The 23389-nt window shown below is 34.9% G+C and overlaps 1 protein-coding gene across 2 annotated transcripts; it reads right to left on the bottom strand.

The window, feature by feature from the left end:
* Positions 1–9184: 9184 nt before the first annotated feature.
* Positions 9185–19514, bottom strand: LOC122140028 (protoporphyrinogen oxidase-like). Of its 2 annotated transcripts, none has more exons than XM_042741532.1 (13): positions 19392–19514; positions 18513–18621; positions 17461–17595; positions 16270–16385; positions 16058–16190; positions 15753–15897; positions 14656–14849; positions 14449–14512; positions 13985–14103; positions 13654–13767; positions 12253–12402; positions 9678–9720; positions 9185–9586 (listed from the first exon to the last, which is right to left on the bottom strand). In XM_042741532.1, exons 2-13 carry the CDS (start codon positions 18597–18599, stop codon positions 9453–9455), a joined length of 1434 nt encoding a protein of 477 aa, XP_042597466.1. In that variant the 5' UTR covers positions 18600–18621; positions 19392–19514; the 3' UTR covers positions 9185–9452. The 2 variants fall into 2 exon arrangements, with proteins under 2 accessions (XP_042597466.1, XP_042597465.1); XM_042741531.1 differs by having other exon boundaries at positions 18513–18643; positions 19392–19504.
* Positions 19515–23389: the final 3875 nt, after the last annotated feature.

Consider the following 23389-nt stretch of genomic DNA (forward strand, 5'->3'; position numbering starts at 1 on the left):
CAGAAACATTCTGGGGACGCTCGAGACTTATATTAAATATTGTTAAAAGGGGCATAATAGCTCTCCTTTTATATCAATTATTATATAAAAACAAGTCTTTAACAAAATAAATCTATATTTTATATTACAAAGCACATAATATTATATTAAATTAAAGTAAATTAAAATCTTACATTTCTTATAAATCATACAATATTAAAGATTAATTATTTACTACTAATAATAATCATAATAAAAATAATTATTAATATACATGTGTGTATGTATACATAATGTATAAAAATAATACTTACATATTTGTTATAAAAAATAATATTCTTTTAATAAACAAATATTATAAGATAGATATTTTAAATAAAATATTAAAGATGTAAAAAATATATATATAATATTATAAAAAATAATATAAAGACTATAATGTTTTTTAATCTATATTATATTGTACCTAGCCCTAAATGAATATAAGAATATAAAATATACAAAACAATGCTTACATATTTTAAATGACAAAAAAAAATGTTTTTAATATTATTTAAATAAGCAAATAAAATATATATTTATGATATATAGGTTATTAAAGAGGAAAGATTTGTACAAATATTACATCTAAAGACTTCTCGACCAAAAGCTTCTTACACAGTCTTGACTTCCTCTCGAGATAAAATGGAATTTGTATCCAGCCTCAGTTGGAAAGGACCACCATACGATCTCGAGGAATGAATCTACCTGAGTCTGCAGGACAGGTGATGAGTGACAGGACTTCTAATGGGCCAAGTGCTGCTTCTTCCTCACCTATCCAAACTCCACTCCACCATTCCAATTAATACCCACGTCTATCAGTCACAACTCAGACAGGAGATGAGAACGGAAGGGGAAAATATAGCAATTATTACAGACCAATCAGTTACAGGGATTGAAAAATTCAGTCCCTGCCGGGAAAAATGGGGTGAGGGGCTGGGGATCAGTCACCAACGATCATGTATTCATTATGGGAGATGTTCCAGCGCCTATGAGCTCCATTAATATTTTAGCTAGTCCACCGCATAAGAGCATAGGCAAGAGAGAAAGAGATTTATCCGCTTGTCATAAACTGATCTGAAACGCAACCCCCCACTCTGCAAAACAATATAACTTTCTGATTAATTAAACTCCTGTGGATTACGAGTATGGCGAGGCTGACTATGCTGCCTACCGAAGTGTGGGGTTTAATGTCCTCCGCAGCTTTGCAGATAATTGCATTCGCAGGCAATAAGTCTTTGTTAATATGATGGGGAACATGGAACAAAACACTGGGAGAATAAGATACAGGTCCATTATTGCACAAAGCCGAGGAGCGGCGAGTTGTAGGAGGTGAGCAGCAGTTCATGAACGATGGCAGACCCGAGGGCTTTCCTTCCTGAATTCGCCACGCTGATTGAACGTTTAAAACCAGCACCTCAATACCGCACGAAAACTAAAGCTCCTCCTGAGACCCCATCGTGCCGTATGAATTTCAAACAGGCATAACTACGCCTCCTGCTTTAATTACAGAACAATTTTGAGGCCTTTTAGCATTCGACAGCAGTAAATGAAGCGTTTCTACGCTCTGCGCAATCAAGCCTGCTGTCGTTTTTCTCCTATATTTTTCATCATCTTCTTCTAATGAGGCATCGGGGGAGGACCGTCTCGTGTTTCTGTCTATTCGCCTCATTTGTCGACCGCACTCCGGCTGACCGGAGGTCACACTCAGATGCTCCGTTCTGGTGCAAGGAAGTCCACGTTGTGACAAGCAATAGGGACAACAGGAGACCGCAGAGACCGCTGATGGACAGCTCGGCCTCCAGAGGAACTCCCTCAGCTGTAATGAACCTGCAATGGCACAATGACAGTTGCCAGATTAAATCACTGCCTATCACGGGAGGAAAAGGGCAGCTGAAACCAGGGGTTGATCCTGGAGGGCCTGTGTCCCTGTAGAGTTTAGCTCCAACCCTAATCAAACACACCTAAAAAAGCATAACAATACATTCATGATAAACATAAAATTACATTTAAATCTCTTATCAGGGTTGGAGCTAAACCCTGCACTAAATCTACAATCCAGGATCACCGTTCCCCACCCCTGGCTTAATCAAAAGCAACACCTTGAGAGTATTATCCTGAAATATTTTCAAGCACTGTAAAAAATTGTATCTGGGGCTGTGTATGTTAATTCTTGATTTAAGAGTTGAACATTTCTATTTCCTAAGTTCAATTAAATGAAAAGTAACCAGATTTTCTGAGGATGTTTCTTCAATGCGGCCTCTACTAAATAACTTCAGATTTACCTGATAATTATAATTATTATAATTTTTTGGTTTGCATACTGTTATTAAGTTCTAAAAACATTCCAGAAGAAATAATGCACCTCACACCCTTAAAGGTTCTTTAGGCATAGATGGTTCCATGAAGAACCTTTAACATCCACAGAACCTTTCTATTTTAAAAAAGGTTGTTTATAGTTGGAAAAAGGTTCTTTGCGATTATAATTTTGTTCTTCACACTAAGAAGAATGTTTTTTATGGACTGTTCACCGAAAAGTTTCTTCAACCCTGTTTTGGAACTTTTACTTTAGAGAGTGCGGTGCAGCTTTATAGTCAACCCAAAAAGTAGTCCTACAGTATCTGGATAACTGCATGTTTGAGTTCACTTAGGCTTACGCTGAAAGAATATTTTTAAATTAGATTTTAAATTATGCCATCTTGACATTTAAGTTCAGTGAAGAAATTTACTAAAATAATTGTTTAAAAAAAAAAATTCTCAAGTTCTCAATGCATTTTTATGCTGCGAGGCCTCATCCAACAATATGAGATGGCACAAAGTAAATCACAAATGGCTCAGTTTCAAAATCTAGTGAGCTAAACCTATACAGGTACCCGTCTTTTAAGGTGAAGTACTCAGTTTGAAAATTTGTTTAACTATTTTATCATTCATTTTAGCTTTTGAATGAAATTAGCATATTTATAATCAACAGTTTGGCCAACCTTGCGTTCAGCTGGTTCTCTCAACCAGTCCAGCTGACAAGAGCCCAAAAGCGCTTTAAAAGCAGCAAACCAGATGAACCTGACGTAGAACCCTCTTCTGAGGCTCATCTGAGAATCCACTCAACAATGAATGCTGCTGAGCACATAGCAATCAATCCTGGAGAAAAGCTTGTCACTGGATTATAAACAAGAAGGCAACAGTTCAGAGGCTGACATCTATTTGTTTGGTAATGAAAGATGATTTTCTCTCTCTAAATCACATGGGGAAGAAAATCATTTTATCATTTTTGTATGTAGCTCCTGATGCATGAATGTATTATAAAGGTAAATCATCTCCATTTGTCAAACACTTTTCTGTGCAGCAGCGGCAATAAATCAGTAAATTTGCTCTGTTGATGTGGGGTGAAGTGTTAATGAATAGCTCAGAAAAGCATGTAAATTCACAGTTTAAATAAAACGGTAAAGGAATATAGACACTTTAAACAATTCAGAAAGATGTGCATGTTCATTTTAGCATGATCAAGCTTTAGCTGGCCTGCAGATAGTTTATCATTTCTGTGATATTTAAAGTCAACACGAATGGAGAGAAGGGGTTAAAAGCAAGCTGGAATTGATCAGTCGAAAAGTATTAATTATTTTATTAAAGAAAAAAGCATTGAAATAACATGCATGTGTATTAAGTAACATAAATTAATAAGTAAATAGGGTCATTTCATGTTGGCATTTTGAGTGTTGATAATGTCAAACATGTAAAAGGGACCTTTTAGAAATGGAATAAATTGTGGATTTGAAAAAAAAAAAAACATTTTAACTGACTGCAGATTTAATGAAAAACATGCCAGATATTCCTTTTTTAAAAAAAATTATAATTATAGGAAGCAAATAGAATGGATCTGGTGGAATGAAAAAGAGAAACAACGACACAGGGGATGCATATACATCTCTAAAAAAGAAAGGGCACCAGAGGGAAGAAAAATAAAGAACAGAGATGAATGAAACTCTCTGGTGCACTGACAGGTAAAAATAACAGAGGATTGAGCTGAAACGAGAATAAAGAAAATCATCCATCTTAAGGTATCACGGCTATTTGCCAAACACTCGGACTGTGGCGCTTTATAAATCATGAGATGCAGAGCAGTTTGTTTGTTTTCCTTAAGGTGAGCCAGATAATGGGATTTCATGGGACATGAATATAAAGCGTACATAGTTTTGGCAACATACATATTCAGATGCGGCTCATTAATATTTCAGGTTTGCATTATGGCATCATTGTTTACCATCTTACAGAAAAACAAGATGCAACTTTATTTAGGACAGCATTCAAAATCAGGCCTGCATGTGCTTTTATAAGCTTAAAAAGAAGCCAGGGAAGATCTAACTGGCTGTTCCAAGGGATTTGTCATTATTATGCAAAGCACTGCATGCTATTGACTTAAAAGAGCATGTCAAAACACAAACAAATCTTAATTATAATATTTTATTCTGAGAATGTGAAACTGATGCCAAATGGTATCTTTGAGACGTCGGGGTATTTAGTGACCCAGATTGAGGATGAAATATATGCAGACGGCAGGAGAATTTCAGAGTCCACCAAACAGCTTTTATAATCATAATTATATGCCATTTGGTTTGTGATTTTCATACATTAGGAGCTCTTCACAAGTTGTTCTCTAAACAGAGGGATTGTGCTGAGGCCTCACAGAATGATATTAACGGAGAAAAAGACAACTGACCCCATTTCTCAACCGTGCTGCCCCACGACTCCCCTCATGTGAGAGTAACAGTGATCATGCATATGGAGAACATGGAGGTGGAGAGCTGAAGATACTCACAGGCAGAGGCAGACAGCGTCAAGTGTCACGTATTGCAGTCCAGATTATTCCATAAATCAGAAAGCTCCTCAGATTTCCACAGAACAGAGATGTCTGTAGTCCTAAAACCTGGAAGAGAATTAGCATATTCGAGCCATGGATTCCCTTGGGAAATTCCCATGGCGGTTATAGATTTATGAGTAAATTAAATGGATACTAGTGAAACAAAATTTGAATAGGTCTTCAAAAGTTACACACAGTCAAACCTCTAAAGTGAATTTTTGAAGTCATTGGTTTTTAAAAAGAGATAAGTTGTTTATACATAAACACAACTACAAGTACATTACTTTTTAAAAGTTTAGGGTTGGAGAGATTTTTTTTTTGTTTGTGAACAAAATTTCTTATGTTTACCAAGTCTGCATTTATTTGATCAAAAATGCAGCAAATGCAATATTCATGCGATCTGATTACAATTTTAAACAACTGCTTTCTATTTTTTTCTATATTAAGTGCCACGTGATTTTCAGAAATTATTCAAATATGATGATTTGGTGCATGGTTTATCAGCAATATTGAACATTTAGAACAGCATTTTATGCAACTGATGAATTGGACAACCGTTGTAGCTCTTATATAGCAACATGCTAAAGTACACAGCTATTTACCAAATAAACTAAAATAGGCACAACATAAAGATTTGAGTTGAAATGATTTATTTCTCAAGAATGAGCAGATATGGAAGCCCATTTCTACCTCAAAACAAAGTGTACATTAAAGGGTTACTCCACCCCAAAATGAAAATTTTGTCATTAATCACTTACCCCCATGTCGTTCCAGACCTGTGATTTCTTCGTGTACAAAAGGATTCTTGTCGCTTCATAAAATTCAGATTGAACCATTGATGGCAGATATTCTGACGATGTCTTTCATACTTTCCTGGACCTTGACGGTGTTATTTACTTGGCAGTCAATGGGACAGTCACAAACCTCCCGGTTTTCATCAAAATATCTTAAATTGTATTCTGAAGATGATCAAAGCTTTTACGGGTTTGGAACGACATGGGGGTAAGTGATTAATGACAAAAAAATTATTTTGGGGTGGAGTAACCCTTTAAGAAATGAACTCATTCTGAAATATATCAAGAAATAAAGTTGACCAAAAAAGTCAAATTTGTTAGATATAATGTAAGCGATATAAGAATCGCAATTATGGGAAATAAGGGAGCATTTGTAATATTTAATCTCAAATAGGGAGATATAAAGGTAAAATTATTAATAATAAAGCCAACAGATTACAATTGTGAGATACATCAAAAACAGATATCTATGAAAACCTATGAAAGCTGCCTGAGACGTCAGTCAATTATATAGTTTAGTAGTCATCATCATACAATGCTAATTTTTGTTAAAAAATATGCTGCAATTGACCAAGAGAATATTTTACACAGCCGTTGTATAGGCTAAGTTTCGGTACACTCTGCAGCTGTTTTGCATGCTTCAAGCTGAATAAACAAACCAAGATAAAATTGTCTTAAGTGGCCCAGAAATAAAACGGAGGGACAAAACATCTCACAGCAAAACTGATGCCAGGCATCTTAACAATGCTGATTCTGTCAGGAGTTCAGCATAAGACGGCTGGCAACCGCTCCACGGGGAATTTTAAAAGAGATTCCTTCACACATCAGATGACTGCCTAGCAATGCCAAAGTGTCTCTTTCATGCTGTTCCATATTCTCTTTTACAGCCAAATGTTTCCTTTTTCCCAACATTTTAGATATAACCATATGCTGTTCTTTTTATTATTTAAATTAAGGCACTTATGGGAAGGGTGGGCATGAAATATAACGATAAATAACAGAACTGCAGATATTTGGATCACTGGCTTAGCTCTCCACATATACAACAAGGACTTTCATGAGTCACGTATTAATACCGAAAATAGCCAATTCGGTATTTTGGAAAAGTACTGCATTGGTTTAACTACTGTGTGTGCACAGAATCTAATTTGAAACTCCCAGTTTTATATATTGTTACTTTCAATAAGAAATAAATAATCTTTAAAATACAAAAATAAATGCATTTTGGTGCTTTTTGATGTAGCGCCACAGATTGCTTCAGTTCAAACGGCAGCGAGCGTGAGTGAACACAATAATGTTCCTCTTTAATACTAGTTATAACAGGAAATAAACATGAATGATTATCTCATGTCTCAAGCAATTGCTCATTTAAGAGCTTCAACCATACCTGTCAGTAAAACAGCTTGTAAACAAAATGTCATGTTACTTACATTTACCTCAGTCAGGTCATTCGGTGTCCTCAGTTTGTTAGTTCACAAGAGAAATGAACTTGAGAAAGAGCATTTCACTACATATTAGCATATTCATTAAATTAATTAACCTGTTTGTGATGCCTTTATTTCATATATGTTCAACAACTAATATAAATTTTCTGATTAGATTTAGAAGTTAATAAATCTGCCTTACTGTAGGTGCAATTTACATGTTTTCATACAAAATAAATTTGAGTGTTGATTATTAGGCTATATCAAAAAATAAAAAGCAATTGAATTTAATAGTTTGGACTCATCATGTTTGTGTACCATAACACCCCTAAGAAAAAATGAATCAGATTTTACATTTCAAACCATGCAAAACTCATTGCTGGGTTGTTGCTTAGGTGAATTGAGTGTTTTCGGCACGTTGCTACGCAGTTGCTAGGTGGTATTCTGGTTCTGCAAATGGCTTGGGTTCTACAATGTAAATCTATGAGATTTTTTGCACTATTTATCATAAATCCAATCGAAAAAGCAATAGCACACCTCTCTCCAACAAGTATTGATGTTCAAAATTGCAGCAGTTTGAGCCAGACAGTACAGGAAATCACTTAAAATGTGCGAATTATGAAACCAACGAGGAACAATACATTTCAAGATTGCTGGCACGCACAGCTTTCTTTGTCTGTGTTTGACGGTGTGCCTTCTGTCAAATAACTTTCCAACTGAGCTGTCAACAGACCCAGAGGTGAAAACAACAGAAGCATGTCATTGCAAACAATAATTTTTCAAGGTGAACTTGCCATTTTGCTACTTGTGTAATTCGCACATTAAATAATTAATTTATGTTCCGTTGTATTAATGTTAACTCCTGTTTAGCTGCAGGCTTCTTTGCTTTAAAAATGTACTGGCACTCTTAGTTGAATTTACTGTCTGTTATTTACTGGATAGAAGTTATTAAAGAATTTAACCACATTACACACAAACCAAATACATCTCATTTATTTATCATACTCAAAGAGCCTTTGCTCTGAGACAATCACACAAAACACATTATCATTTATTAAGAGGTTGTCAGAAAAAAGGAGTTATTGCTGAGTTACATACTACACAAAAAGTCACATTCACCATAAGCAACTAAAGCTTAAAACAGCGCAATCAGTCTCCATTGCATGTGGATCCATAATGTAACAATGCAATATAAAATTGCATTTACTGAGGTCTCACAATTACTGCATGTAAAAGGCAAAAAGGCACACCTGTGCATTTCTGTGATAAAACATTATCACAAATTGAAGCTGCGTGACACATTAAGAGAAATGCTTTGTAAAGCATCTGTGTGTGAAACAAATGGCTCTCAAGCACCCATTAAAGGTCTGGTTCTCGGAGTAATAGTATACTTTGAATTTTTTGCCCTTTGAAAGTCAATGACAATGCAGATGGTCACAGCCATTTCCAATATGCTGCTTGGCTCAAATGCAAAATATAAGTTGTAAATTTGCCATTGAAGCCACTTCAGTGTAATGATGTGAAATTTTCAGTGCAAAATATTTTTTTGGTGCAGCCTGATCTAATGGCACTTCATCTCAGCCTAGTCAAAATACCTGAAAACCACCATCTTCTAACAGACAAATGGAGGAAATGGTTGAAAATATACTATTTCAAAAATCTGAGTCTACCCTAGCCATTTTTGATAAGTGCTGAGGTAATGTGAATGAAGGTCAGAGTAACCTTTCCCAATGCAAGAGTGAGTTCTGGTGAGATTCAGTAGCAATTGACAATTTTACAGCCCAAGATGTCAAACTTTGATGAAAATGACTGATGAAATATATATATATATATATATATATATAGATATATATTATATATATAATATTCTCCATCCAAAGTTCAATTTCACCACAGACAAAAATAAAAGAAAACGTTTCACTCATGCACCACACGGGCACAGTCAAAATCTACGATTATCTGGCTGCAATTAACTGATAATACTGGTGAAGTTAATTATTTGGTGACTAATTTTTCACTGAAAAAAAGAGAAATATAAAAATTTAGGGATGTTTAAGAAAATGTCAAGCCAATGAATTACAAAATATTTTCACTCTTATTACCTTTCACAGTTTTATTTCTGAAGTCAATGTATCTTCTTTGAAGGACATTTAGGTTTTATTGGAAAACAAAACATCAAATTATACTAATAATGATTTTTTAAATATAGTGCATCACCAAACAATTAGATGTACTCTTCTTGATTTCCATTCTAGGTTCAAGTAAAGCATGTTGTTTTATATGTTAGTGATTTCTTCCCAGGAATGCATATCACAAAGCCCTAAATCTTCAATAAAAGCAGACAAAATTAAGTTGTGTAAGTCATGTTTTCCCAATGAGACCCTCAGCTGCAGTCCGCCCACTAAATATAACATCATTGACAGAGACACCATCGTAGGAAGCTCCCGCCAGTGTAAGGGGCAGATTGTGGTTGCTGATGTATTGCCTCATCTTTTCTGAAATAAGAAACGGCACACACAACTGTCCCTCATTTACATGACTCAGGGAAAGGATAGTGGAATGAGTATGGATGATTAATAAACTCACCAAGTCGTTTCCAGTGTCCTAAATGATACTGCGGAATACAGTTCTGAAAAGAGAATCGCATAGATAAAATGATTTAATAACAGGAATGACAGAGCAGAGAAAAACACAAAAGAAATGACATTCATTAATCAAAAAAAAAAACCTCTTTCAGATATGAGATTGCAGATAAAGTAGCAGCCTGAATATCTCTTCTCTTTGTGAGAGTGTATAAGGGTAATTAAACTGTTCAAAAGACAATGAGACAATGTAGCATGAAAAAATGTAAGACTATGGGTGTGTGGGCACAGTAAGGTGGAAATTTTCTTCTTGCTCTATGACCATATAATTAAGAATAAGTCAGTCAGAAATGAAGTAGAGCAGCTAGTTGCTCCTCTTGCCCCCCCAATGCCAGTCTGTCATCTCCGTCCTGAAACAAGTGACCCTCCCGGAGCCCTCCTGCCACAGCAGCGCTCGCTTCTGTTCTGCTCACTGAACTCCCAGAACCACAGAGATGGAGGGCAGGGGTAATGTTTAAAGAAATGGACCATCTGCCTTGATTTATGTCAGAACAGAACCCCAGAGAGACGACCGAGGGCATCTGGTGGCTGTGAGCTCCATAAAGCTGATGCTATGCATGGCTGACTCAAGCCAGAGCTTGGATAGTAAAAAAATTTTGGCCGTTCTTCAGATGAATGTGAATTAATGGGGCCATAGACTTTTGTAGCAATTTAATTTTTCTTCACAGATCCACCAAAGACCAATCAAAAACAGTCTAATTTAGTTTTACACAAATGTTTTATACCCTTTCTCTGACCCAGAGTATTACACTGGCTATTTTTGCTATTTTAGTATCTTTAGGAATTACATGCATAAATGCTTTGTTATGACTGACTCGAACAGACTCTAAATAAAAAACACCAAAAAAAAAAGATAAATAAAACTTTCAAACAATACATACAAACCATATAATATAAATCATAGATATAAATATATAATATATATATATAGCTAAAATGTATAGTATTTAAAAAATATTATTATTAGTAGTAGTAGTAGTGATTGAACATTGACATCTTTATTTCACGTTTACCATTTCATAATAGCAATAACCAACTGAAGGCTATGTTTACAGACATATTCAGATATCTATATATATATAAAACAAACAAAAACACATTATTGTTAGTATTATTATCATTCTATTTTAGTATAATTATTTTTTAATTATCCTAAATTAAAATGTAATTTATCTTACAAATCTATTATTATTATTAGTTATATTAATATATAATATCACATATCTATCCATAAAAATAACAACAAAATGTACAACTCCAATTCCAGAGAAGTTGGGACTTTTTGGAAGTGTGTTGCAGTCATCAAAATCAAAATGTGTTCATATTTACAAAATACATTTACGTTGGTCAGTGAAAAGTACTTTTCTTTGTACTTTTGTCAATTAAATACAAGAGAATGAACAAACCAAATATCCCATCTTTTAATGAACTTTACTAAATTACCCATACTATCATTAAATTTTTATAAAATTGACATCCTACAATTATTATTATTATTATTATCATTTTTAGAACATTGACATCTTCCAATTTGCCACCATTTCCTAATAACAACAACCAACTTTAGGGTATATTCACAGATTACATAAAATAAAACATACAAACATACAGTTTCTTATACATTTTCAAAGGTCATTTCTAAATTACAATTTATGAAGATACAGTTTTTGCGGCAGTTTCAAAGGTCCAGTGAGTGGCACTAAAATGCGGGTTCAATACGTGACCCTGGCACGTATTTGTTACATTGATATAGGCACACATTGCTGTGTTTGCATTACGTTGCTTCAGGTACGTATTGTGGTAGATCATAATTCAAATATCCGAGGAGTGTCGCTAAAAGTTAATGCTGTATCATGTTGGAAATATCCCCTACACCAAACCCAACCCTAAACCTACCCGATAGTGTTAACAAAAGCAAAAGTGATCTAAAAATGCATTTGTTGATGCAGCCATGCTATTTTAACTTCCTTATGTGGATTTGAGCTGTTTTGTTGAACCGTAGTTTGATGGGGATCGTACCGAAGCTGTTCATCACTTAAGTGCAACACCGTATCGTGTGAGCTAACGAGCAAACCTGCTGAATTAGAAAACTGGATATATGACGCTAACTTTCAAATGCATCAGTTTTCACATCTCGCAGCATGTTAAAACTGTTTTGAATGCATACCATAATATTCCTCAAGTAATTATGCGAAAATTAGGCTTTATTAATCGAAACCGTGAACCCGCAAATCATACTTTGTGTGAAAATGAATAAAACTGCAGCGATTCGTATGAATAAGAATATTTTTGAGTTTTGCTGAAATGTAGGTAGAGGCATGTTTTTCCAATGAGCCTATGTTGTTTTATTTTATACTTGCACATATTTTATAATAGCAATAATCTACTCAAGGTCATGTTTACAGAGAATGTGGGGTTTGAGGCACACCGCTTTGCATAGAACAACCCTCACCTGTTGTAAAATCACTGTAATGCACAGCCTCAATGGATTTTTGCATTATTTATACACATAATCTCACCTTGTGTAATGCGACGCAGCTCCATACAGGTTGAGAGTTTACGCCCAGGTGAGAGGTCACAGCCTGGGTGGCTCGATCCAACAGCGTCTGCTTCGTCACTGAATCAGGATGACCAAACGTCTGCTCAAACCACGCACCTCCCATCATCACCTTCATTCAAACACACACACAAACTGCTAGTAATTACACTAGAAAATAACACCATTCACAGAAGTGGCTACTGTGATGATAACAGCTGGATCATCCTCATAACATCCACTCACAGGACTGATTCTCCAGCTGGAGGGAGTTGCATTATGTTATTCAGGTTGCTAACACTGCTCAAAGCATATTTCAGCTCCTCTAATGGCACTCTGAATCAAGAAGTTTTGGGCCTCTCGACTATATAGATGTTTTCAAGCAGAGGAAAAACAACATGTTCTAAGCAAAGGACATCTAACTATTAAATTAATAATGATTTAAGTGGGGTGAGAAATGAATAATGCAATGGCGATTTTTGTTGTTGTGAGCACCACAGAGTACCGAAGGCTATTTTTATTTCCCCATGTAATATGTTCCTGATAGGGGAAGGGAGAAGAATTCATGTGAGAGACTCACAAATCGCTGATGGGGCTATTGGTTTAGAGACGCATCCCTCCAGAGACCTTTGAGAGCATTAGGTTCATTTCTAATCCAGCACATTCACCATTGTGTTTTTAATTTAGTTTCTTTACGTATTTTTTCTTTATTTTTAAAAGTGTTACTTTCATTTTGGCAGATTTTTAGCCTTGTCCCCACCTAAAGGTTTTAATTTTTATTTTATAAAAAAATACTGAAATATTTTATACTAAACATTTCACAATAATATCCTATGAAAAAACAAAATCATATTTTCAATACATTTTATATTTGTGGATAATGTGCAATAAACTGTACACTACTGTTCAAAGGTTTGGGGTTGGTAAGATTAAAAAAAAAAAAAGTCTCAGGCTCACCAAGGTTGTATTTATTTGCTCAAAATTACTAAATAAATAAATATAAATAAAGTGAAATAAGACTGCAATTTAAAATAGCACTTTTCTATTTTAATATATTTTAAAAAGTGATGTGATGACAAAGCTGAATTTTCAGCATCATTACTCCAGTCTTCAGTGTCACATCACGATCCTTCAGAAATCATTCTAATATGCTGATTTGATGCAAAAAAAAAACATAACAATAACATCATAAAACAAAAACAGTCTTCTTCACCTTTAGCTTTTGACTGTTTTGTAACTATGTAAAAGTATTTACGGTCACTTTTGGCAAATTTAAGGTGTCTTTGCAGAATAAAACTATTCATTTCTTACAAAAAACCCCCCCAAAAAATACTGAATGTAGAAGGTAGAAAAAACCTTAGTGTATATGAGAGGTAAGTCTCACCGTCAGTCTCGTGGTCAATCCTCCACTCCGATTGTGTTGTGGAAAGGGAACAGAGTCGTATACCACCCCCAACAGACCAGGATCTTCAGAGGAAGGCACCAAATGTCCAAAGCCCTGAGATATTTAGAGCATGTGCACATATACAAACACACTCAATATTAAAAATGCCTACACAAACCTAAAGTGCTTTGATGTATGTACAGTTAGGAAAGATCTTCCGGGCAATGAGAATATGAACTGAACAAAATAACCAGACTTGAGTATTTAATGGTTTAGGGGTCTGCATTATTTTTTTGTCTCATGTATTTAAAATCACTGAGTGAAGTCTTACAGTAACAGGAAGGATGAAGCCTTCATATTCCAAATTCACCACAGCAACGTTTACCGAAGCGATGGATCGCAGCTGTTCCGACAGGGGTTGAGCAGCAGGGGGCAGCACAGAGGCCAATTCTGATTAAATAAATACAAATACATAAATAAATTAATGTAAAAATCAACTTTCTATTAATAGGCATGTTGTCTGGGTAGAGAGCAGTGTGTGAATCTACAGCGCCACAGCAGTAGTGCTCACATTTAACTTCAGTTGGGAACTCGCTACGTGAATTGAACTTGAGAAAACACACAGTAAATGTAAATGTAAATGTAAACGCATTTCTATTGGACTTTTTTCAGCTTGTATCAATCATTAAATAAACTCACTAAATAAAAAAAAAATAAAAAAATAAAATGAAGCAAAAACTGTTGAATAACAATAGCAAACATTGGAGTACACCACTGTAAAATGAGTGAATTTACCTGATGCAGGTAGTGTAGAAATCACATGATCAGCTTTCAAAGAGATGCCATCATCTAGTTTGATCTATTTAAAACATATATATTTAAAAACTAGTTTAACAACACTCAGTTTCTTCATCATAACTGATGGACTCAAATATATTCAATCAGTCCATCTAGGTTGAATGTCAAAATATGTTATGTCTTCCTGCTGGGCCATCATCTCACCTCCCAGCCTCCACCGTTCATATTCAGACTCGTCACTTTGGCATGATGATGATGCTCTACTCGTTCTCGTCTCTTCAGCATGTCCTCCAAGGCCTCTGGGAATGCCTGCATGCCTCTTCTAAGAGACCACTGAGTCCAAGACTCTTTAGATGCTCTCTTTGCCAAGTCAGAAGGGACTACTTTAGGACCACCTCCTACATAATATGAATACAAACAAAGATTGATCAGTAACACTTTCTATGAAATCTGATCAATTATGCATTGTAAAAGGTATATTAAAGTCTTTATAATAAACAAAAAAAAAATCAAAAATCTATCAAATAAACAATTATAAACATAAATTATCCATAAGTAATTGCAATCACGATTAAAATACATTATAAAAGCTTAATAAATAATTACCTATTAATGATAAACAAATATAAAAAAAAAATTCCTAACATTTTTCAAAAAAAAAAAAAAAAAAAATTTATGCATTATGGTTTTTAAAGAAGTAACCATGATGAATATATAAATATATAATGTAATGTCATCATTATATGCAAATCACGAATACATATTTCCATTAAATTGATAATACATTATTTAGCGCTACATTAAACTGATCAAAAGTGACAACAACATTTTCAAACAATATTAAACTAATTATTATAAAAATAATTATTTTGTTGATGTTATTATTAATTTTATTTTTATTATTTTTTCAGTATTATTGTTAATGATAATTATTATTATATTATTATTACTTATTTTTATTATTGTTGTTAAATAAAGTCATATTAATGCATTGCGTGGTGGCACATTGACAAAAAAGAAAGAACAAAAACAGATGATTTTTTTCAGTATTATTGTAAATGATAATTATTATTATATTATTATTACTTATTTTTATTATTGTTGTTAATATACAGAATATATAGGCCAAAAGGATTCCCATTTGTCTTAAACATTTAGCTGAAATTCTCCTTAAAAGAAGCAAATATAAATTCAAAGTCATATTAATGCATTGCGTGGTGGCACATTGACAACAAAAGAAAATACAAAAACAGATTAGATGAATGCTAGGTTTACACCTACAGGCCCTTCTGCGCCCTCACCTGAACCCATCAGCATGCCCAGCACGATGGAGCCCCGAGACCGCTCTGCTTCATAAAGAGGTGGAAAGCAGGACCGTACACTCAACTGTCTGCTGTCTCCAGCAAAAACTCCTCTACACAGGCTGTCTATGACTACATCAGCCAACTGCACGGAGAGAGACAATCAGGTGGCCTGAATCAGTTTCAGATTCTCTCCTGTTGCTACACATTTGAGACTGATTTGTCATGGCAGCAAAGCAGGTTGTACAGGACAAGGACAGCATGGATCGTTTAACAGGTCATTGGGACTCCATCCCAGTTCTCACCTCAGAACCCAGTCGTCTGGACACAAACGCATGCACAGATTCATCTTCCTCTGTCCCTTTCCTGATCAGCATCTCCTTCAGAACGCTCTGAATTATGGGTCGGGAGAAAGGAGGGATGGTGCGGATAACCCCACTAGAGGAATGGAGAACAAGATGAGGAATATTTATGAATTCAAACAGGTAACTGCACACAGAGTGGAGTTTCTTCTCACCCAGGTCCCGATGGCATCTTGTGCAGCTGTCCCTTCACATACAGGAAGCGGTTCTTAGACGCCACATGATCCTTTGTAACAGGCAGGATTTCAGACTCAAGACCCAACTCAGAGACCTGCACAAGAAAACAATAACTAGAATAGTCCTTCTTCATAAATATGAGCATTAATCTTTAAAAGCCTGAGGAAAGGTACATTGTAAATACAGTCTTTTCTGTCTCCTGGAATGCAGTTTGCACACTTCCTCAATGTACTTAAGGTAAATCTGAGTAAATAATGCATATGTAAGGAAATTTAAATAATATTAGGAATAAACAGAGGTTGAATTATATATAGCATTAGTATAGCACCATCTTAAAGTACTGCAATCTACAGTACAAACGTTTGAGGTAAGTACGATTTTATCATTTTTAAATTATTTTATTTAGCAAGGACATATTAAATTGGTCAAATGTGACAGTAAAGACATTTATTATGTTACAAAGATTATTATTACAAATTAATACTGTTATTTTGAACTTTCTATTCATTAAATATCCTGAAAAAAAAAAAAAACTGTTTCATGGTTGATAATAATACAAAATGTTTCTTGTGCAAGAAATCAGCATATTAGAATAATTTCATAAATAATGGCTGCTGAAAATTTAGCTTTGCCATCACAGAAATAAGTGACATTGTAAAATGTATTATTATAGAAAACAGTTTAAATTGTAACAATATTTCAAAATCTTACTTTTTTTACAGCACTTCCTACAATAGAAAAAAATCCTAAGGAAAAAAAATGTATGGTGGCCCTCTTGTGGCTATGCCAAGGAACAACAATAACAAGGAACAAAACTAACATGATCTCAAACTTTGTGATATTGATCAATTCTTATAAAAAGACCAACTCAATTCTAACTCAATTCTTGTATAAAGTTGACTGAAAATTAATGTTAATATTCTATTAAATTTTCCTCATGATAATAATACTTGACTATGTTTATTATTATAAAACTTAACTATTTACTGAGCATTCCGGTTGACTCCCTATTTTATAAAAGCAATGACTTACAACTCAACGTTTTTGTTAAGTTGGTAGTAACTGATTTTCCAAACCAATTATAATATCAGATATTACATGAATGTGATCATGTCTCAAATTCACATAGATTTCTCCATGGCCATGCACATAAATTCACATATGCATACCAAATTCAAAGTGTTCCGGCCGACAGCACCAGCAGGTCGGACCCCTCGTGGTCCTTGTTCAAACACGGCCCCATCATCTCTCCGTATGGTGCTCAACCAACCCCCACATCTCCCAGATTTCTCCAGCAGTACGATCTACATCAGCAGAGGTGGAGTGTGGTGTACAGTGTTAGAGGACATTTGCTATTATTTTGACTTAAAATGTGTGCTGCTGACCTTCATGACTAATGTAGCCAAGTGAAAATTTCACATTAAAAACTGGCAACAGCTTTAGCAGCAATGACCTTCATTGCTTCATCAATGATTGCAAGCTGTCTAGATCCCGAGGCTTCAAAGCAGCTCTGAATCATGAGAAATGCAGCAGGGAAAATGTATTTGCTTTTAGGAAGGTTGAGTCCGTGGTGGTAAATTAAAATTTTCAATTTTGACCCAAAAATGATTATTCTTGAGTTAAGTTAAGAAGTTTATCTAAATGTTGTACATTAATTCATTAGGCGACAAGAGGCTCTTGGAATGAGAAGAACACTGATCTAAATGATAAAAACACTAGACAGTAAAAAGTGGATTACATTTTTCAACTGAAGAGCCTTTTATCTTAACATTTATATCTACCCTACTGTTTAAAAGTTTGGGGACAGTTAGTTTTTTTTGAAAAGAAATTACTTTAAAAAATATTTTTTATGCTTTTATTGTGCAAGAATCTGTGACAGTGAAGACATTAATAATGTTATAAAATATTTAAATAATAGTTGAATGATTTCTGACACTGAAGACTGGACTAACAGCTGCTTAAAATTCAGTTTTACCATCACAGTAATAAATTCAAATAATTTTAAAATTTTAAAATACATTAACAGAGAAAATACTTATTTTAAATTTTTTTTTTTTTACAATTACTGTTTGCTGTATTTTTAATTAAATAAATGCAGTCTTACAGTGAGCATAATAGACATCTTTTAAAATCAATAATCTTACCAATTTCAAACTTTAAAATGGTAGTATCAATGCAGATTGACAAAAGATTTTATGGAAATTATAAGTGGATACTGTACCTTGGAAACATTAGGACACTTGCTCAGATGATGACAGGCCGACAGACCCCCAATCCCCCCACCAAGCACTGCTACGACCTTCTGCATTCAACTCCAAACACTACCACACCTGCAACAAGACTGACCAAAGTCTAAAACGACAAAGATCGATCAGCAAATTCATGAGTAAATAATATAACAAGCATTAATATACTAAAGCTACTGATAAAGCATGTAACCTGTCCTGATCCAAGATCCAAGAAAGAAAATAAACACTAAAGCGGAGCCAAATTCAGCCACTTGGTCATAATGGATATTGATTGCATTTCTGACAGTTAACTAGACTTGAAAGATAATAATTAGGAAGGAAGGGTGTTCAGCAATGGTGTGGTGCCCAGTGGGCTCAGATGGGAGTGACAGGGTGGTGGCCCCTGATAAGGTGATTCTGCTGTCATTTATCATATACAAACAAAAGAGGGAAGAAAAATGTTGTCCTCCAATACCAACTGGCCTTTATCTGTTAACTGGACAGAGTTAAACTTAAATCTTAACATATAAATATATATGTCGAGTGACAAAAATATATTGAGGCAAGTCTGACAGCATTCTTTACATGATGGTAACATCAGAGTCTCATTATAAAACAGAAACACGATAATACATCCTGAAAATAACACGTATTTCTTGTAGCTACTTAGAAAGATAAGACAAATAAAAAATGAGTGACAATGTTTGAAGACTTTCTGACATAGAATATAAACTTCTTCACTTTCCTTTGCTGACAATGACATCTAATATAAACAGGAAGACAACATGTGGAAACGTTTGTCTAAAACCCAAAACAACTGCTAACTTAATAAACATAAATTACATTCATAAAAAAGTAAAACCATTTTTTACCTGCATATAATTGTATAATTTGGAGAACACGTCTTCTGCTGTTAGTTACGCAAGTGTCTTCTGGTGTAGTAGTGAAGCGACAAGCGAGCAGCAACAGCAAAAAGAAAAGAGTACGAGGGTGTCAAAATAAAAGTCCCATCCCGATTCTGCACGTTTGTATATTTGCTCAGCATGTAATGGAATGCTCAACCACTAGATGACAGAAAAGACCATGCCATTTCCTACGATAATAAGTAACCGTTTTCTCGCCTTTTACTAAAATCGTTGTCTTTTCCAGTTCAAATGACTGCCACAGATTGTTGCACTTTGTTATGTCTAAACACAAAGCGCAAATATATAATTTATATATACATTTGACATACACGTATGACATACATTATGCACTTGTCTCATATAGATTTTGGAGCCTTGTATTAAAAATATACCTCGTTTTAATTATTGCACTTTTTAAATAATATTTTAATACAATTTGAACACATCTTTGCTGCTTTTTACTTATTTATTGCTATTCTTATAGAATATATTTCACTGTGGACAAGTAGGCCTACTCTGGTTGACAAAATACACTTTTGCATCATGGTGGACTGTGGGTGATTCTCAGTTTAATTATTAGAACCCCACTAGTTACATTAATTGTAGAGAATATTAACGTTTTCTGTGATCTATGAAATACAAATATGTAAAAAAGAGAAAATGTGAGAAACAAAACTTGACACAGAGTGTTTGTGTATAAGGTTTCACTAGCAGGCCATAGTGTCTTTGTGTCACTGAGAAGCTAATGGACCATGCTAATTTAATCCTATGTGACACAAAGAGGCCCTGGAGCTCCCTGCGGTTCAAGAGACGGCCTTGTTGCTTTTGGTATTGCAGAGGCCCTTCTGACCACACATCGTTGTTCACACTAACACATACCTCAGCTCTGGGGATGTAGGGGTACTTACCATAACAAAGAACTTGCCTTGAGCTGTGTAAGAACTTCATATATGCTGTTACACAAAACACATCACTTCATAAACGGAGATCAGGTTCGGCAGATTGATCGTATTTCGTAAGCATGTGGAAAGTAGCTTGGTAAATGAAGTCCTCATGCAGTGGACCTGCTTTGAATTTTAATTCGACCACGTAAAGCTTTTTTAAATTTCATAAACACATTTGTCATGGATTGTCTTCCGTGTTTTCTTGCAGGCTTTTAGTGTGTCACACACTTCACAGTGGAGCATGTGGTAGCTTTCATTCGTTTTCTCAACCTGTTTACCACGCTATAAATTACAAAAAGTGCATGTGTGCAAAAACAAGAGGTGATCTGTTTATAAGTCTGATTTATTGTTTGCAGAAAAAGGTTTTCTAAACAATCTGCTGATGATAAATTCCCAAGAGATGTAAATTCTTAGCTCGGCGACCATCTTATTTGGAGAAACATTCGCTGTGCATTTCATGCATTATGGTACAGTGCTTTTAATTAGTATTAAGAGAATGGCTTCTCCTGATTTTATTACATTCAGAGGATACTACATATTTACTATGTGTGCTCCATTTTATTAAGATAGTATAAAAGTCTCTATTTTTACAGTGTTGATCAAGCACCATGAGGACAACTAAAGCATGACTCCTTATGCTGGTCATAGTTTTGGCTCATAGTGCATGGAATGTCCTTGCGAGGTCCTCCTGTGGATGATTGCAGGCAGTGAGCGTGTGCTGATGGGCCTGTAGAAGGGAGACTCGTACACACAGTATTTACAGTCCTCCCATCTCACCCTGTGCTTTACCCTGCCGTGCACTGGTGATTTGGCCACTTTATAAAGGAACACGTCATAGTGGACTAACGGGTTGGACTTGGGTAGGATTTTGGCATTTTTGGGAAGGTGAAGCTCCATGTCAATTCTCTTTCGTCCCTGGAAATAGAAGACATGCAAAGACAGGTGTACAAAGCACATTTCCATCTCATGAAAGCTGTTAAAAACGTCACATTTCATGCCAAAACAACAACAACAAAAACAACAACACAGAAATGATAAAAATGTTGTTGGATTTTGCTTTAGGAAATTCTATTTTATGATCATCAAGATTTTTTTTAGACATTTATATATATATATAATATATATATATATTTATTGTACCATATTTCAAATCTTATTTCAGTGCACACACACACACATATATATATTAATTTATCTAATTTAAATTTATTCACAATGTATACATAAATTATTTTCATTACAGTTCTCATTATATTCGGTGTAATTTAACTAATAAATAAAGTACATTATGAGAATTGCCATAAAAAAGAAGGTATTATTTTATATATTTAGATTTTAGGGCGAAATGTGGCCTAGAGGTGTTTCTGTGAGATTTACTCTCCTGCAACTGCACCTGCTGCTTTAGACCTCACGTGCTGTTCAACATCAAAAGGACATGCCAAACTCAGCAGGACAAATCACACTTGGGGAAAAGGGGGGGTGTGGGAGTATTTTTAGCTTTTGGGCCATAATCTATCAGGCCCATTTCCATTATAAAGGTTTCTCAGCCCACATTCCAAAGGCCTCATTAATAATCTTAAGCATTCCTTATTAGTTCAGCGTGTTCTGATGAACCCACACAATCTTCTAAACCAATGCGCTGAGTGTGTGTGTGTGCGCACACGTGTCCTCGTATTTCTAATGGCCAATGGCAGAACTATGTCTGAGATCTGTGTGTCATCGTTCCACCGTCTCTGTAGCCAATGGGGAAGCAGGGATGCTGCATCCATGTACCCATGTTGGTGGAGGCGGATGTTGCCACACCTCAGTATAAAATGTTTTCTCTCATACAGCACTTGACGCAGAGGACAAAACAGATTCATTTATAATATACATACTGAGTTAAATATGTGCCAGCTGGAAAACTATTTTCTGTCACAGCGTTCTGGGTGTAAAGAAGCAAGGAGAATTGAAAGGTAATTTTGGAACAGCATATGATGTAGTGCACTTCTGATTCTACAGTACACTCTATAGCTTGTTTATTGGCCCCAAAAGCATTTGGACACTTAGGCCTTATTTTAATGTATAAATGCAATTGCATTAGATATAACAAACCAAATGTCATCGGAAAACACATGATTTCTGACATTTTGTCAAATCTAACTTAACTATTTGTGCAAGTTTTCTTAAACAGCTGGTCCAAAGGTCATTTTTATTTTCATTTTACGTATGAAGTCAGTTATCCTCAGGTTCACACAGGTGTAATTCATTGCATGAATAATGTGCATGATAAAACTAATGTATGACAACCCAAAATAAAAATATATTATAATTAAAAATATACAAATACATAGAATATAATGTGCTGTGTTTATATTTAATTCAATATAATATAAATAATAGAAAATATTTAAATATGCATAAATATGTATATGTATTATGATAAGGCAATATATATATTTATCTCTCTTTCTCTCTCTCTCTCTCTCTCTCTCTCTCTCTACATATATATATCCTCCACCCTCTCAGTTTTCAGCACTGGACACAAACACTGCTACTAACATTCTTTGCTCCACTTTAACATCTTGCTTAGACAACTTTTGCCACATTTCATCCAGACCAGCACGCACCACCTCCTCTGCCCCCTGGCAGTCGGATGTTCTCTAGGAACATTGCTATCAGACACTCCTCTTCTCCTTCTCTGCGAGGGTCTTTACTACTAAAATAACATACTACCACAACAAAATTAACCACTGTTCTGACTCTAATGTTTTTCAAAACCTTTTCTTCTCTTCTTTGTCCTCCTCCACACCCTCCTTCATCAACTCATACTGCTGATGACTTTCCAATATTCTTCATAAATAAAACAAGAACCATCAACGACCAATTCTAAACACCACAAACTACCAAAAACTTCATAAACACAAATACTCATTCTCACTCCTCCTTCTCTCCACCTGCGGAGGCAGACGTTTCTAAACTTATCCTTTCCAATCATCCTACCACCTGTCTGCTTGATCCTATCCCCACTCACCTTCTTCA

Source organism: Cyprinus carpio, chromosome B16, assembly GCF_018340385.1.
Source record: "Cyprinus carpio isolate SPL01 chromosome B16, ASM1834038v1, whole genome shotgun sequence".
NCBI lineage: Eukaryota > Metazoa > Chordata > Actinopteri > Cypriniformes > Cyprinidae > Cyprinus > Cyprinus carpio.

Excerpts from the sequence above, each read along its gene's own strand:
- LOC122140028 (XM_042741532.1), bottom strand. The coding sequence starts at position 18,599 with ATGCAGAAGGTCGTAGCAGTGCTTGGTGGGGGGATTGGGGGTCTGTCG. Across the intron at positions 16,386-17,460 it reads GCCGGAACACTTTGAATTTG|GTCTCTGAGTTGGGTCTTGA; the intron begins GTATGCATATGT and ends TTTCTTGTGCAG. Across the intron at positions 12,403-13,653 it reads GATTGACCACGAGACTGACG|GTGATGATGGGAGGTGCGTG; the intron begins GTGAGACTTACC and ends GTTTGAATGAAG.